We start from the raw sequence: 12756 nt of genomic DNA, 5'->3' as shown, positions 1-12756 counted from the left end.
GGGAGCCCGATGTGGGACTCGAGCCCGGGGCCGAAGGCAGGCGCTCAACTGCTGAGCCACCCAGGTGTTCAAGAAAACATACTTTTGATATCTAACATTCAGTTATATAGATTTATCATTTAACCAAACCTCTGCTGTATACTTCTGGGGTATTTTCTGGTTTGAATTTCACTTTTATCAAGAACACTGGGATAAACAGCTTTTTTACAAAGGTCTTCACCATTCTGGTTACTTTTAGAAGAGAAATGTTGCAGCCGTCAGGTATAAAAACAGCCTTGATGCTGTTGATACATAATGTCAGATTGCTTTTTAGAAAGGCTCTACCAATTTTACTCCTGTAGCAGTACAGGGAACTCCACCTGGGTGTACTTCCCACCACAAGCACCAAGATCCGGTCACGGAGACACATACATACACATACACGTATTTTAGAGGATAAATAGCATCTTATTTTAATTTGTATCTCTGTCACTATTGAGTTTTTTTATGCTTATTAACCTTATTTTATGTTCTCCTATTTTTACGGTGTCTCATTAACTTTCATGAATTTTTAAAATATGTAGTTATTATTTGTGACAAAATGTTTCTCACTTTTTTGTTTCCCCTCTTAGTCTTACTTATTTTATTTTTGATATACCAAAGCCCTTAAAAATGTTTACCAAGTCAGAATCTTTTAAAAATTTATTTCTAACATTGTATTAACATGTAGAAAGTTCAGTGATAAAATATATACCTCAGTTTTCTTTTAGTTTGCTTTTTCAGCATTTAGTTATTTTGTGGACGGTACGAGGAAAGGAGGTAAAAGGATCTTCTTTTCTAAAAAGCAAATTTTCAAATATCACTTGCTGAGAAAATCATCTTGTACCCACTGACAGTGAATCTTCCTTTAGCATAACTATATATATATCTATATATATAGCCACCCTGGGATCCTCTCCTGTTGTTTTTGTTTTAAAGTCATTTTTAAATATTTATCAATAAAGGATTGTAGGGGTTTTTGTTTTGTTTTTGTTTTTTTTTTAGAGGTCACGTATCTTTAAGTCTGTCAGTCAGTATTTGATATTTTCATTAGGATTGCAATTGGGATCTGTATTATTTCTAGTGACTGTTTCCTGTTGCAGTACAGATCCCAGTATGAAATTATTCTGTCCATTCTAAGTTTAGTTGATTTTTCTTAGGTTTCCTGGGCAAATAACAAACGCCCTGAAATACCAGGTTGGAGTCCATGGCTTGGTAATGCCACCAGTCTGCAGGGGTGGTTAGATTTTCCCTCCAGCAGTACTCGGAACCCAGTAGAAAACCCAGGGTAGAAAAAGTGGCTGATTGGGTTGAGCCCAAGTCCAGGGGTTCCCTAGCCTGGGGCCATAGCAGGGCAAGGGGTAAAATGCTCCTGAGAGGTCCCTAGAGTGACCTGCTTCAGGGACTAGACAAGGAAGGGCTCATGTGCTGAACAGACACGTAGGGGTGGGAACTGGAGGGAGGGAGAGAACCGGGAGAGGATGTTGTGGCCCTGGAATGGATGCTGGGATGGCAGGTTTCAGAGCTGATGCCTTTTCCGTATGGGCCCAAGCTCCCTGAGATCTCCACTTTGCAGTTACAGAAACTGGAGCTCTGAGAGCTTGTCCATTGTCTAAAGTCCCCCACTGCTGATCAGTGGCTTACCGTGGTCTGCTGTGCCTTACTAGCTCACGTTCTATCCTTATTTTTCAGGTTCGCTTTAGAACAGTTGACTAGAAAGCAAGGAGAAACAGCAGAAGGGACAGGAGGCAAGCCCAGCAGAGCAGATAGAGAGAGGGCAGGCTCCTCGCAGGCCCCTCCATTAGCTGCCAATGGGAGGGGACAGCTGGGTGACCGGGTCTTCCTGCTGACCCAAGCACCCCCTCCGACCAGAGCAGCACACCTCGAGGCCCCACACGGTGTGCCCCTGACGTTTGTGGGCAGTTCACCCCGTGTCCTCCATTGCACACTGTGGCCCTGCCACGTACTCTTGTCCCTCTGTCCTACATCCTACATCCCCAGCCCCTCCCCACCCCACCCCAACACACACCAGCTCATCCCTCTACCATGGGCCCCCTCCTTGTTTCTTGTTAGCTTGCACAGACCGGGGGCCCTGCCATGCACGCAGTCCCATCACAAGCTGTGTGCCCAGCTCATGCCCCCTTATGCTACGTCCGCAGAGTGCATCAGATGGCTTCTGGAAATCCGTGGCCACGCGAGTGCCCAAGGAGCCCCCTGAGATTCGCATCCTCAACCCGTACTTCATCCAGGAGGCCGCCTTCACCCTCATCGGACTGCCCTTCAACAACGGCCTCATGGGCCGCGGGGTGAGGGGACGGGGCCCTGGGGAGGGCAGGGGGAGCCGGTTTAGAGATGCCCTGGGAGGGGAGGACCGTGCAGCAGGGTGAGGGGCAGAGGGCCTAGTCTTCGGGCATGGAGTTCAGCTCTGGGGAGTGTGGCTAAGGTTCTCAGCCCAACTCGGTGCTCCAGCTGAATTCTGCACATCCATCCCCTCCAGAACATCCCGACCCTTGGCAGTGTGGCAGTGACCATGGCACTACACGGCTGTGATGAGGTGGCAGTCGCAGGCTTTGGCTACGACATGAGCACGCCCAACGCGCCCCTGCACTACTATGAGACCGTGCGCATGGCAGCCATCAAAGAGGTGCCAGGCTGGGCGGGGGGCAGTCCCTGGGAGGGGCCGGGGGAGGGGTGCACGCAGCACAAACGAACAGAAAGGGGTGAGCCAGTGGCTAGTCTGGCTGCCTGGAGCTGGCAAGAAGGCTCGCCCTGCCCTTAGCTAGGTTGGGTCACTGGAGGTCCCTCCCTGCCTTTGGGTCTGATCACCAGGTATTCTGTGCCCCCTTCCCATCCCTGGTCCCCAAACTTTGCCTCCCTGGCCTTCTCCCTGCCCTGGTCCTGCACCTGCCTCATCCTCGCTATTCCCAAATGTCATACGCTAATCCTGGTTCCAGCTCAGGGCCATCTTCTCTATTGCAAGTCTTGTCTTCCCCCAGAAGACTTCCATGCCCCCTCAAACCACCCAGAGACGTTGCCTGTCAGCGCGGGGACAGTCCCTGTACCTGTTCTTCCCTCCCCTGTGAAGGGGAGCACTGAAGAGCTGAAGCTCTTTATCACCCAGAATTGCTTCCTGGGTGATCCATACGTCCAGCTGCCCTCATGTTCAGCAGCGTTGAGGCTCTCTGGGCTGGCATCAGCTACTTGTGACAGCATCTCTGCCTTCACATCCAGAGCCGTGGGAGCCCCTCTTACAACTCTCTCCACTTCCACTGTCAGCCTTCCACTGACGCCAGCCTGGGACCAGCACATCGTGAGCTGGCGCTTTGAGCAGCTTCTCTGCTCCCACATGAGGGGATGGGGTGGACGGGGTGTTGAGGACGCCTCCCATCTGTGCAGATTTCTAGTTCTGTAAATATAGGGGTTCCCATCTCAGCCAGCCCTCCTTCCTGCTCATTACCCTTTCACATGTGCTTCTCCAACCCAGAGCCCTGTACTCTCTGAAAGCTCCCCGACCCTCCCTGCAGGAAGGACTCACCCCATCTGCCCTCCGCCCTCCCTGGCTGCCCCATTCACCTGCCATGTCTCCCACTAAGGTCACCAGCGACTCAGCTCAAGGCTGCCAAATCCAGTGGACACATGGAAGCCTCATCTTTCCTGAACTCCCAGAAACGCTTTTTCTGTTGACCACTCCTTCCTCTTTGAAACTTTTCCTGCTCAGACTGGTGAGCCTGTAGTCTCTGGTGTTCCTCTTATTTCACACGCCAGTCTCTCTCCTTCTCTTTCTCGGCGTCCTTGATTTCAGTCCACCCCCCAAAGGTCCGTGTTCGCTAGGGCTCCATCCTGGACCGCCTTCTCTTCTCACTCTCCACATCCTCCAGGAGATTGGCGTCCCCACCTGTAGCTTGAGTTACCATCTGTATGGTCTCGCATTTGTTGGTTCACTCAGGACATCTCAAGTGATGGGAAGTTACTGCAGGAATTTAAGAGAGAGCCTTGGGAAACCAGAAGCAGCCTTCCTGTTGCCTGGAGCGGGGTTCAGGAGCAGGGCGCCCATCCTGGGTCTAGGTCAGCTCCAGAACTGTCTGATGCCATCCACCTCGGCAGCGGTTCCAGGCCCTGCCTCCTTGTTGCCAGGAGCCCAGTGGTCTTTCCATCTGTGTCTCTTCTCCTGTATATCTTCTTGCTCTCTTGTCCCCTGCCACCACCCCCTCTGAACCACTAGCACAGCTCTTTCCTGTCTTCTGGTTTCTGGTTCCTTGTATCTTTGGTCTCTTACAAACTCTTTTTGTGTAAACTTTGTGTCAGAGTTTCAGGCAGAGGATGAGAAGCTGTAGCCAGCTCACCCAGGGCTTTCTGTGCCATGGTGAAGAGTTTGGACTTGACTCTGAAGGCCAGGAGGAGCCATGGAGGGGTTTTAGGCTGTAGATCAGCGTGTAGCAGGTCACTGTGGCCGCAGCATCAAATAGAGCGGCACAAGGCAGAGAGGTCAAACTAGCTGGAAGGGCATCACGGCAGTCTAGGCAAGAGATGAAGACTCCTGACCAGGAACTGCTCAGTGTTGATGAGAAGACAGAGAAAAACGGAATTTTAAATCAGCAGGGCCCGGGCTTGCCTCGATATAGGAATGAGGGAGGACAGCACCTTCCCTGAAGCCCTCTGGTGGAGCCCGTTCCCTTCCTTATGCCAAAGAAAGATCTCAGTTTTCAGGCCAGGCTGCCCACCCCCCACCCCCAATTATCCTCTGACACTGGCTGGCTTGAGGCTTCTGGCATCTGCTGCACCCCCTCCATGCGGAGTGCTGGGGACTTCACACCAGGAGATCAAATGGCCTGGGTTTAGAACCTGGCTCTGTACTTTTCTTTCCTTACCAGTAAAAGGGTAATGACAGCACCTACCGCCTAGGTTTGGGGAAGATTAGACACAATGACGTGTGAAAAAAGAAAGGCCTGGCACATAGTAAGCACTCATAAATGTTAGCCATTATTACTAATGTTTTATCCGTGCTCATCACTGTTACCTCCCAATATCCTAGATGAGGACTCCCTGGAAATGCCTGGGTTTAGGATCCCTGCTGCATCTCTTCCTTGAGTGTCTCCAGGAAGCAACTTAACCATGCAGCACCCTGGCCCCAGCACCACTTCCCCTGCACTCGGCCCACGGGTCCATTCTCCAGACCCAGCAGAAGTGGGCGGGCTGTGGAGACAAGCAGAGCAAGGGTCACAGGCTGGGGGATGTACAAGGGATTTCAAGGGAGTTTAGAGAGGAGACAGAGCCAAAGTAGGGAAGAGTTCCTAAGGTGCAGGGTTGCAGAGACCAAGGGTGTTCACGTGCTGTCCACCATGCCAGGTGCCATCCAGGAGTCCAGTAAGAGGAGTAGTGGGAAATGGCCAGTGGCTAGGAGCTAGACTGCTAGCTGAGCAGTGGGTAGAGGCTGTGCAGAGAGGCGGGCATGGTGCATAGGACGTGCTCCCCAGAAGGGGGGAGGAGGATGAGGAGAGGGACGGAGCAGCAGCTCGCTCAAGGCCGAAGGGGGCTCACACAGGACTGTGCCACTCAGCGGGGAAACTCAGGCTGGAAATGTCCATTAGTGCGCTGCGAGCCCAGCTGCCTGTTCAGATAGGCGGCCCGCCTGGAGGGCATACCCCAGGGAGCCCAGAGTACAAAGTGCAGGTGGTCAGGGCAGCACCAGTGGTTAATGACTGGACCAAGGATGGGGAGCCAGAGATAAAGATGGAAAAAGAGGTGTCAGAAGGACAGGTACATCCAGAATCAGGGGTCCCGCTGAGCCCGGGGACCCAGGACTGCCTGGAGACAGTATAGACAGCATAGTGTAGCCCGCTCATAAGCTCCTGCGCCCTCTGCACCGGAGGGGGAATGAGGAGGCATTGCCTGGCCCCAGAGAGCTACAGCCCAGGGCCGACCTTTTTGTTTACTATTTTATCATGGACACTGTCAAACCTATTCATAAATGTAGAAAATAATATAATGAACTCTCATGCACCTGTCACTCACTCCCTCAAGTATCAGCACCTGCCCAGTGTTCATCTGTTCTTCCCATCATGCATCCCTCCCCACTGGTTATTTGGAAACAAGTCTCAGATACCATATCATTCCAGGCATAAATATTTCCGTAACTTTCTCCAAAAGACAGGAACTTCCAAAAAACCATCATGATACCATTATCACACCTAAAAATTTTTAAATTAATAATTCCTTAATATCATAAAAAATTCCAGTTTTGGGGTGCCTGGCTGGCCCAGTCAGAAGAGCATGCAACTCTTGGTATCAGGTTCATGAGTGTGAACCTCGTGATAGGTGTAGAGATTAGTAAAAAAAATAAATAAATAAGCTTTAAAAAAAAAAAAAAAAAAAGAAGGTCCAGTCTTCCACCAAGCTTTTAGCCATCAGTGACTCCCAGTGGGTGTTCTTGAAACTAACCCATCAGGCTGACTGCTTCTTCCTGGGGGTGACAAAGGGCAAGCAGGAAAGAGCAGTACAAGTTTACACACTTGTTCAGATCCTGGCTCTGCCAGTCCTCCAAGCCTCTGTGTTCTGACCCACAAATCTAATCTCCATCGGCACATCTTTATTGAGCACCCACTGTGTGCCAAACAGGCCCCTCCTTCAAAGAGAGACAGTGTGCTGGATGATTGACTCCTCAAGGGAGGAGGGCAGATCGCGCTGGGGGTCTGCAGCAGTTCACAGACAGCAGAATGTCATGACAGGAGCCTCCAGGGGGGGCCAGAGGTTTTGGGGAGTTTGGAGAGACAGTGGTGTGGACGCAGCAATTGAGAGAGGAAGACCCTGTAGACCTTCCAGGCGCCATGGAGCATGGAGCGGGAGAGAAGAAACAGTCACATTGGGGAGGTGTCAGGGGGACACTGTCCTTGGGGTAGCCAGGTTCGTGGTCAGCCCAAGATACTGAAAGGGATATTCAGAGGATATAGGGAATTTTGCCTGAGTTTCAGATTGAAAAGATCTCTGGCCTCAGGTTGGAGAAAGGTGACTGGATGAGAACAGGGCCGGGACAGAGCCGTCGGTCCCAAGTAGGTCAGCAGTGCCCGTGAACAAGGCGGTGAGGCTCAGTGCTGACGTAGAGCGGAGCACGCGGGTGCAGACAGACCTCCAAGAGGCTGTCAGCTTTCCCTGAGTCAGGCCACCAGTCTTTTTTCATTCTGAGAGACTTAGCCACCAGAGCCTCCTGGTCTGAGTACGGGGGACCAGGAGAGCCCGAGCCTGGGTGCACTGTTCACCCAGGAAAGCCCCAGAAGGCGGCATGTTCCCTGTGATTTCCAAATTAGCAGAAAGGTGAGCCTCTTGTCCTCAGGCCCCCTGGCTCCTCTGATCTGAGAGGCAGGATTTCATCAGCCTGGAGACTGCATTGCATCAAGCCCGAGGATGACTCAGCCACCCCACACGGTTCTCCTTCCGGCAGGGCCCACCCCCCAGGCCTGGGCCACATCTCCCTGACTCACATTGCCTATCCTCAGGGTGTCTAGGACCCAGGTGCCCTGGACGTACTGCGACGAGGCCAAGTCTGTGGGAACAAGGCCAGAAGGTCTTACATCTCCTAAGACTCAGAAGGAAAGAGGCGTAGTTCTCGTAGGGGGGTGGAAAGAGGTTCTGGGAAGGGAGGAGGAGGAGCCCTGGGACTCAGAGAGCAGATTTCCCACAGTCACAGGGCGCTGGGAGAGTGGTGGTCAGAAGAGAGTGCCAAGCTCCACTCATCACTTCCCCGTGCCTTTCCTTTCAGTCCTGGACACACAATATCCAGCGAGAGAAAGAGTTTCTGCGCAAGCTGGTGAAGGCGCGCGTCATCACCGACCTAACCAGCGGCATCTGAGGTGGGCCCAGCACATGGCCACGGAGGTCCTGGCACCGCCAAGAGGAAGCCGCAGCCACTGCCACCTGTCCACTTCATTGGCCTCGGTCTGGCTTTGCCTGAAAGGCACAGGAGTCTTCAGACCCAGAGAAGGACAGTGCCAAGGGGCCCCAGTGCTGGCGAGGCCTTGGCAGGGCAGCCAGAGCTGTGTCCGCCCAGAGGCCAGCCTCAGAGACCAGCACTTAGGCTCATTCTCAGCCTGGGTCCTTGAAGCCAGAGGGCCAGGAGGCCACCGGCCGTGCCCAGCAGGCCCAGCATGCAGGAAGTAGACATCAGGCCGCAGGGCTGCTGCTGGAATCATTTCTCCAATCAGTGTTTGGTGTATTATCATTTTGTGAATTTGGGTAGGGGGGAGGGTAGGGATAATTTATTTTTAAATAAGGTTGGAGATGTCAAGTTTGGTCCACTTGCCGTGCAGAAAGAGGCCCCGTAGGCAGCCCACCGGGTAGTAGTACCAGCGGGCTCCCTGTAGAGTGGGGGTGCCGTGACTCGCCTGTGCCCTGCTCAGGGCTACAGGGATGTGGGCAGGGCCTCCCGCCAGCGCCCTCCAGCTCATGATACTGGCCTTTCTTGAGGAGAAGATGGGGTATTCCCATTCACCAGCCCCTAACTACCGCACAGGGAAACCCTGGAGCCATCACTTAAGCCAACAAGACAGACCCTGGGTTAAGCAGAGAGGACTTCAAAGCTCGGGAGGTGAGGCCCGGCCTAAGTGGTGGGAACACCCCCCCTCCCCTGCAGCCGCTGATCCATAGGACAGTGCCCCAGCCTGAACTGACCAACTTGGCAGCTGTTCTGGATTTCAGCAATGAGACTGTCAGGTCCTTGGGCTCTGCCTTTAGCCTGGACCAGAAGGAAGCGAGGCTCAAGGACCTCACGCAGGCTGTGGCAGCCATCCTGGAAGCAATAAAGCTCTTCCCTGAATTTGGCCTCCTCTTGCTTTCTCTGACTTTCCTGGAAGAAGCAGGAGCCTGGGGCCTCAGCTACTACCTTAAACCCAAGGGCCATCTCTCTAGCCCACAGACTCCTGGGTCCCTGTCTCTTCTGTCTCTTCTACCGCAGGACCTGGGTAGCTTGGGGGCCACCTGGGGGCCTTCGGAAGCCTCTCCCATCCCACACGGGCCGCACCCTCTTGGCCTTAAGAGGCAGACCAGAAGTATGAGGGCAGGGGTAGTCATAGGGTAGTCTGTCCTACCCTAAAGGAGCCACAGGGCGGGGGGCTGAAGTCCACAGCCTTAGGACAGCGCCCCCGGGTCCCCAGAGCCCCAGCTCGGTATGCAGAGATTCCTGCAAGCACAGGAAAGCTATATGCCGAGCCCCGACACAGGCTCACAGGCCACACTTGCTCCTGGCCAGGCCGAACTCTGGAGAATGTGCCCCACCCCCACCCCCACCCCCAGAGCACAAAGGCACACCCTCTCCCTCTTCCCTCAGCTCCCCTTAACCTACACAGGACAGGAAGGCACAGCCCAGCTCTAGGCACCCTCAGGTGAACCCGAGAAAGGACATCCCGGACCCCAACCCTGGAGAGCCCTAGAATCTGATTTCTACCCTCCCGGTATGCCCAGGGCCTGAGATTGGGGCCAACACCCACGTGCACCTGAGGCCAGCGAGTGAGCTTCCTGCCAGAGCTGCCACTGGGGCAGAGTGAGGCAGCCGCCCCAATCCTAGAGTCCTTGCCATCCCAATGACCACCAGCCTCCCAATGCCCCTGCACTGCTGTGCTTTGTCCTCAGGCAGAAGTGTCCGCTGAGGTTTGGAAAGAAAGCAAGGCCCTGAGGGACAGGCACACCCAGGGCTCCCTTGGGATGTTGCTGGAAACAGGGCAGGACTCCAACTCCAACGCACATCCTATTCTACGGGAATGCCGTCCCCTGGAGTCACGGGGCGCAGGCTGCATGCCTGCAGGAGGCAGCGGGGCTGCGCAAGCCCCAGGTTGCAGGAGGCAGCAAAGCGAGGAGCTACTCACTGCTTGGTCCCCTGTCCCACAGGGGGCCTGTCAAGCCTGCGGACAGCCCCCCTTGCCACCCCCCGGCCCCACATTGCTCTGAGGCCTGGCTTGTACTGCATGGAAGCTGCTCTTACGAAGCTGTGGTTCCCGCTGCTGCCGCCATCCACCAGGATAAACCGGTGTGGGCTGGAAAGACTGCACATGCCTACCCCAAGATTCTGATTCAGGTCTGGGGTGGGGCCCAGACGTGGGTGGTTTTTAAAGGTCCACGGGTGATTCCGATGCATTGGCAAGGTAAAGCTGGTCCACACACGTCCCCTGAGTACTTTGGGCCCCACCCACGGCTTCCAGTTGTCCGTCGGTCGACAGTTCCCAAATTGCCATCTTCAGCCCAGCTCTCCACTTTGCTCGGGGCCACAGCTTCAGACACTTCCTGGACATTGCCCCGGGGGTGATCCACAGGCCCCTCCAACTCCACCCGTCCAACCCTGAGCTCCCGTCTCCAGCTTGTCCTCCTGGAGGGAGCCCCAGCTGCCAGCGGGCACCCCCTCCACTTGGTCACTTCACCCCATCTAATCAGGCACCAACTGAGTTTTCCAGCAGGTGTGGTCTGAAGAGCCTTGCAGCCCCCTGCTCACCCCGCGTCTCTAACTCAGACTCCCCTCTCCCCGCAGCCTGCTTCGGTCTCCCCAGACCATCCAGCCGGCCGCAGCCAGTCACTGCGATGTGTGTCTGGTCACAACATTTTGCCTGACACCCCTCGGTGGTCCCCAGGGCCACTGGTATAAAGTCCAGACCCCCTAGCATGACGCGCGGCACCTGGCCTTTCCTTACCTCTATCCGCGTTACTCACGCCACCTCCACCCCACCTGCCAAATTGCTGTCATTAGGCACCTGAAATACTAGCCTCCAGCTCCTACCTAGGAGCCTCGCGTATGTTTCTCCTCTGTGACCCTCCCTTCGGCCGCTGGCCCGGCGAGGCTGGAGCACGGGGTTTGCCAGGGTGTGTCCCCAAGCCCCAGGCGCGGCTGGAGCAGGGTCAGGCTCCCAGAGGCCAGCGCAGCACCCCGGCGCCTGGACACCTTCCCCGCGTCTGCAGAGAGGAGCTAGCGGTGGGCCAGACCCTGCGGGTGCGGGATCCCGGACACCACGCCGATCTCGGCGCCCCCATCCCCCGGCCGAGGCAGGGACCTGCCCGTCCCCTCCCCGCCCGCCCTCAGCCCAGCCTCCCAGCTCCGTACTTCGCGTGTCTACAAACTCTGAACGCCTAGTTCCCGCGCCTCTCCGCCGCGCCGGCTTCACCCTGTGTCTCGGGTCCCTTCCCCGCGTCTCCTCCCCCCACCTCCCCGCCCCGCTCGGGGCACCTAGCATAGCCCGGGGATTGGGGGGTGGGGTGGGGGGGGAGACCGGATCCCAGCAGGTGGAGCGGCCAGGTGAGCCCTGAAAGGTGGGGTTGGGCGGGGGCGCTGCGGGCCCCACCCCGGGATCCGGTGACGCCGGGGCTGGAATTTGACACCGGATGGCGGCGGGCAGGAGGCTGCCGAGGGATGGAGTTGGGCCCGGCCCCCAGACACGGCCCACGGGCTCCGCCAGCAGCAGGTCCCTCGGGCGCCAGCCCTACTGTGTCCCGGATCCAGAGTCCTGCACTGCGGTAAGCCGACCTGTTGGCCCACCCCGTCCCAGCCGTGGGGCGAGGGGGCGCGGGCTGGATAGCCCCCCTCCGCTCCCCCTCGCATCCTCCCTCTCCTGGGCTGGAGGCACGGCTCTCCGCCCCTCCCAGCCCTCAGTCCCCCTGTCGCTGGCCGGACTGTGCCCGCCCGCTGTAACGTGAGGCTCCCGCGCCGCTACAGGGTGCACACCGGCTGCCAAGGCCACACTCTTGGCTAAGAGACGCGCTGCCAGGTGCACAGCCCTGGGCATGAGCCTGTTCAGCTGCGGAGGAAAGGCCAGCACTGGTCCCAGGAAAGGTGCCTAGAAGAACACGGAGGACCCTCCCGCGGTGAGTATCCGGCTGGCTGGCAGGCGGGAGGACTGGAGGACCAAGTGGCCCCAGGCTGCCAGGAGGGAGACTGGGCCTGCCCTGCCCTCTAGAGACCCGCTCCTGAGCTCCCCCTAGCGCAGGGGGCCACTGAGGCTGCCCAGCCCCGCCCGCCCTCCAGCGACGAGAACAGCCCCTCAAGGCCTCATTCAATTAGCAAGGCACACCTGGCCCTGGAGGACCACACCTGGGAGGCCAGGGGAGGTCTGGTCCACAGGTATGCAGACGTCCTGTGTGCTGTGGCCTGGGGGGCAGGGGGGAGTGGAGGGTGACACCTGGGACCTAAGGGTGGACGAGCCAGGGAGGGCTCCAGGGCCCCAGAGGGAGGAATGCCAGCCAGTGTGGGTTCACCAAAAGTTGGTGGGGCTCTGCAAGGCTGGCTGGGCTCAGGAAGGATGGCTCGTGGGGGAACCTGATGTGGGGGGGGGGGCGCAGACTCCCAGGTGCACAGGAAGCTGGAGGGCGGACAGACCTGGGCCAGCCCTCCAAGACCTGGCTACAGTGGAGGCCTGGCTGGCCCTCCTAGGAGTTGCTCACCATGGGGTCTATTTGAGCCGAGTGGAAAGCCCACCCCCCACCCACCCTTTGAGTCTGCAGGCTTGGCAATGCTGCCCCCTGGTGGCCTCGGGGAGCCAGGCCCAGGCCCTCTGTGCGAGGACCCCTCAGCCCCAACGGCGGCGCGCTCCTGAGGGGCATCTGCGGTGAGATGAGAGCACCCTGGCGGCTCTGGACCCAGGCAGAGCTGGCCGAGGAGCCCCGGGCCAGCAGCGCTGGGTGGGCAACACAGGCTGAGGCCGGGGCGTCGCTGATGTCAGATAGGTCAACCCCAAATCCTCCCTAGGCCCTGTCTGGGACATGGAGACGAAG

General features: G+C 56.7%; 1 protein-coding gene across 9 annotated transcripts in view; it reads left to right on the top strand.

Annotated features, from left to right (window-relative positions):
- Positions 1–8824, top strand: part of ST3GAL3 (ST3 beta-galactoside alpha-2,3-sialyltransferase 3) — a 198327-nt gene extending 189503 nt beyond the window's left edge. For 6 of the 9 annotated variants that reach the window (XM_072724229.1, XM_072724227.1, XM_072724231.1 and 3 more), the window contains 3 exons: positions 2178–2324; positions 2516–2662; positions 7772–8824. In XM_072724229.1, the coding sequence (XP_072580330.1) occupies positions 2178–2324; positions 2516–2662; positions 7772–7861 (384 nt within the window). In that variant the 3' untranslated portion in view covers positions 7862–8824. The remainder of the gene's footprint in view (positions 1–2177; positions 2325–2515; positions 2663–7771) is intronic. The other 3 variants (XM_072724232.1, XM_072724234.1, XM_072724233.1) reach the window with 1 other exon arrangement.
- Positions 8825–12756: the final 3932 nt, after the last annotated feature.

Source organism: Vulpes vulpes, chromosome 10 (assembly GCF_048418805.1).
Source record: "Vulpes vulpes isolate BD-2025 chromosome 10, VulVul3, whole genome shotgun sequence".
In the NCBI taxonomy this organism is placed as follows: domain Eukaryota; kingdom Metazoa; phylum Chordata; class Mammalia; order Carnivora; family Canidae; genus Vulpes; species Vulpes vulpes.
This window is presented reverse-complemented; position numbering and strand designations above follow the sequence as displayed.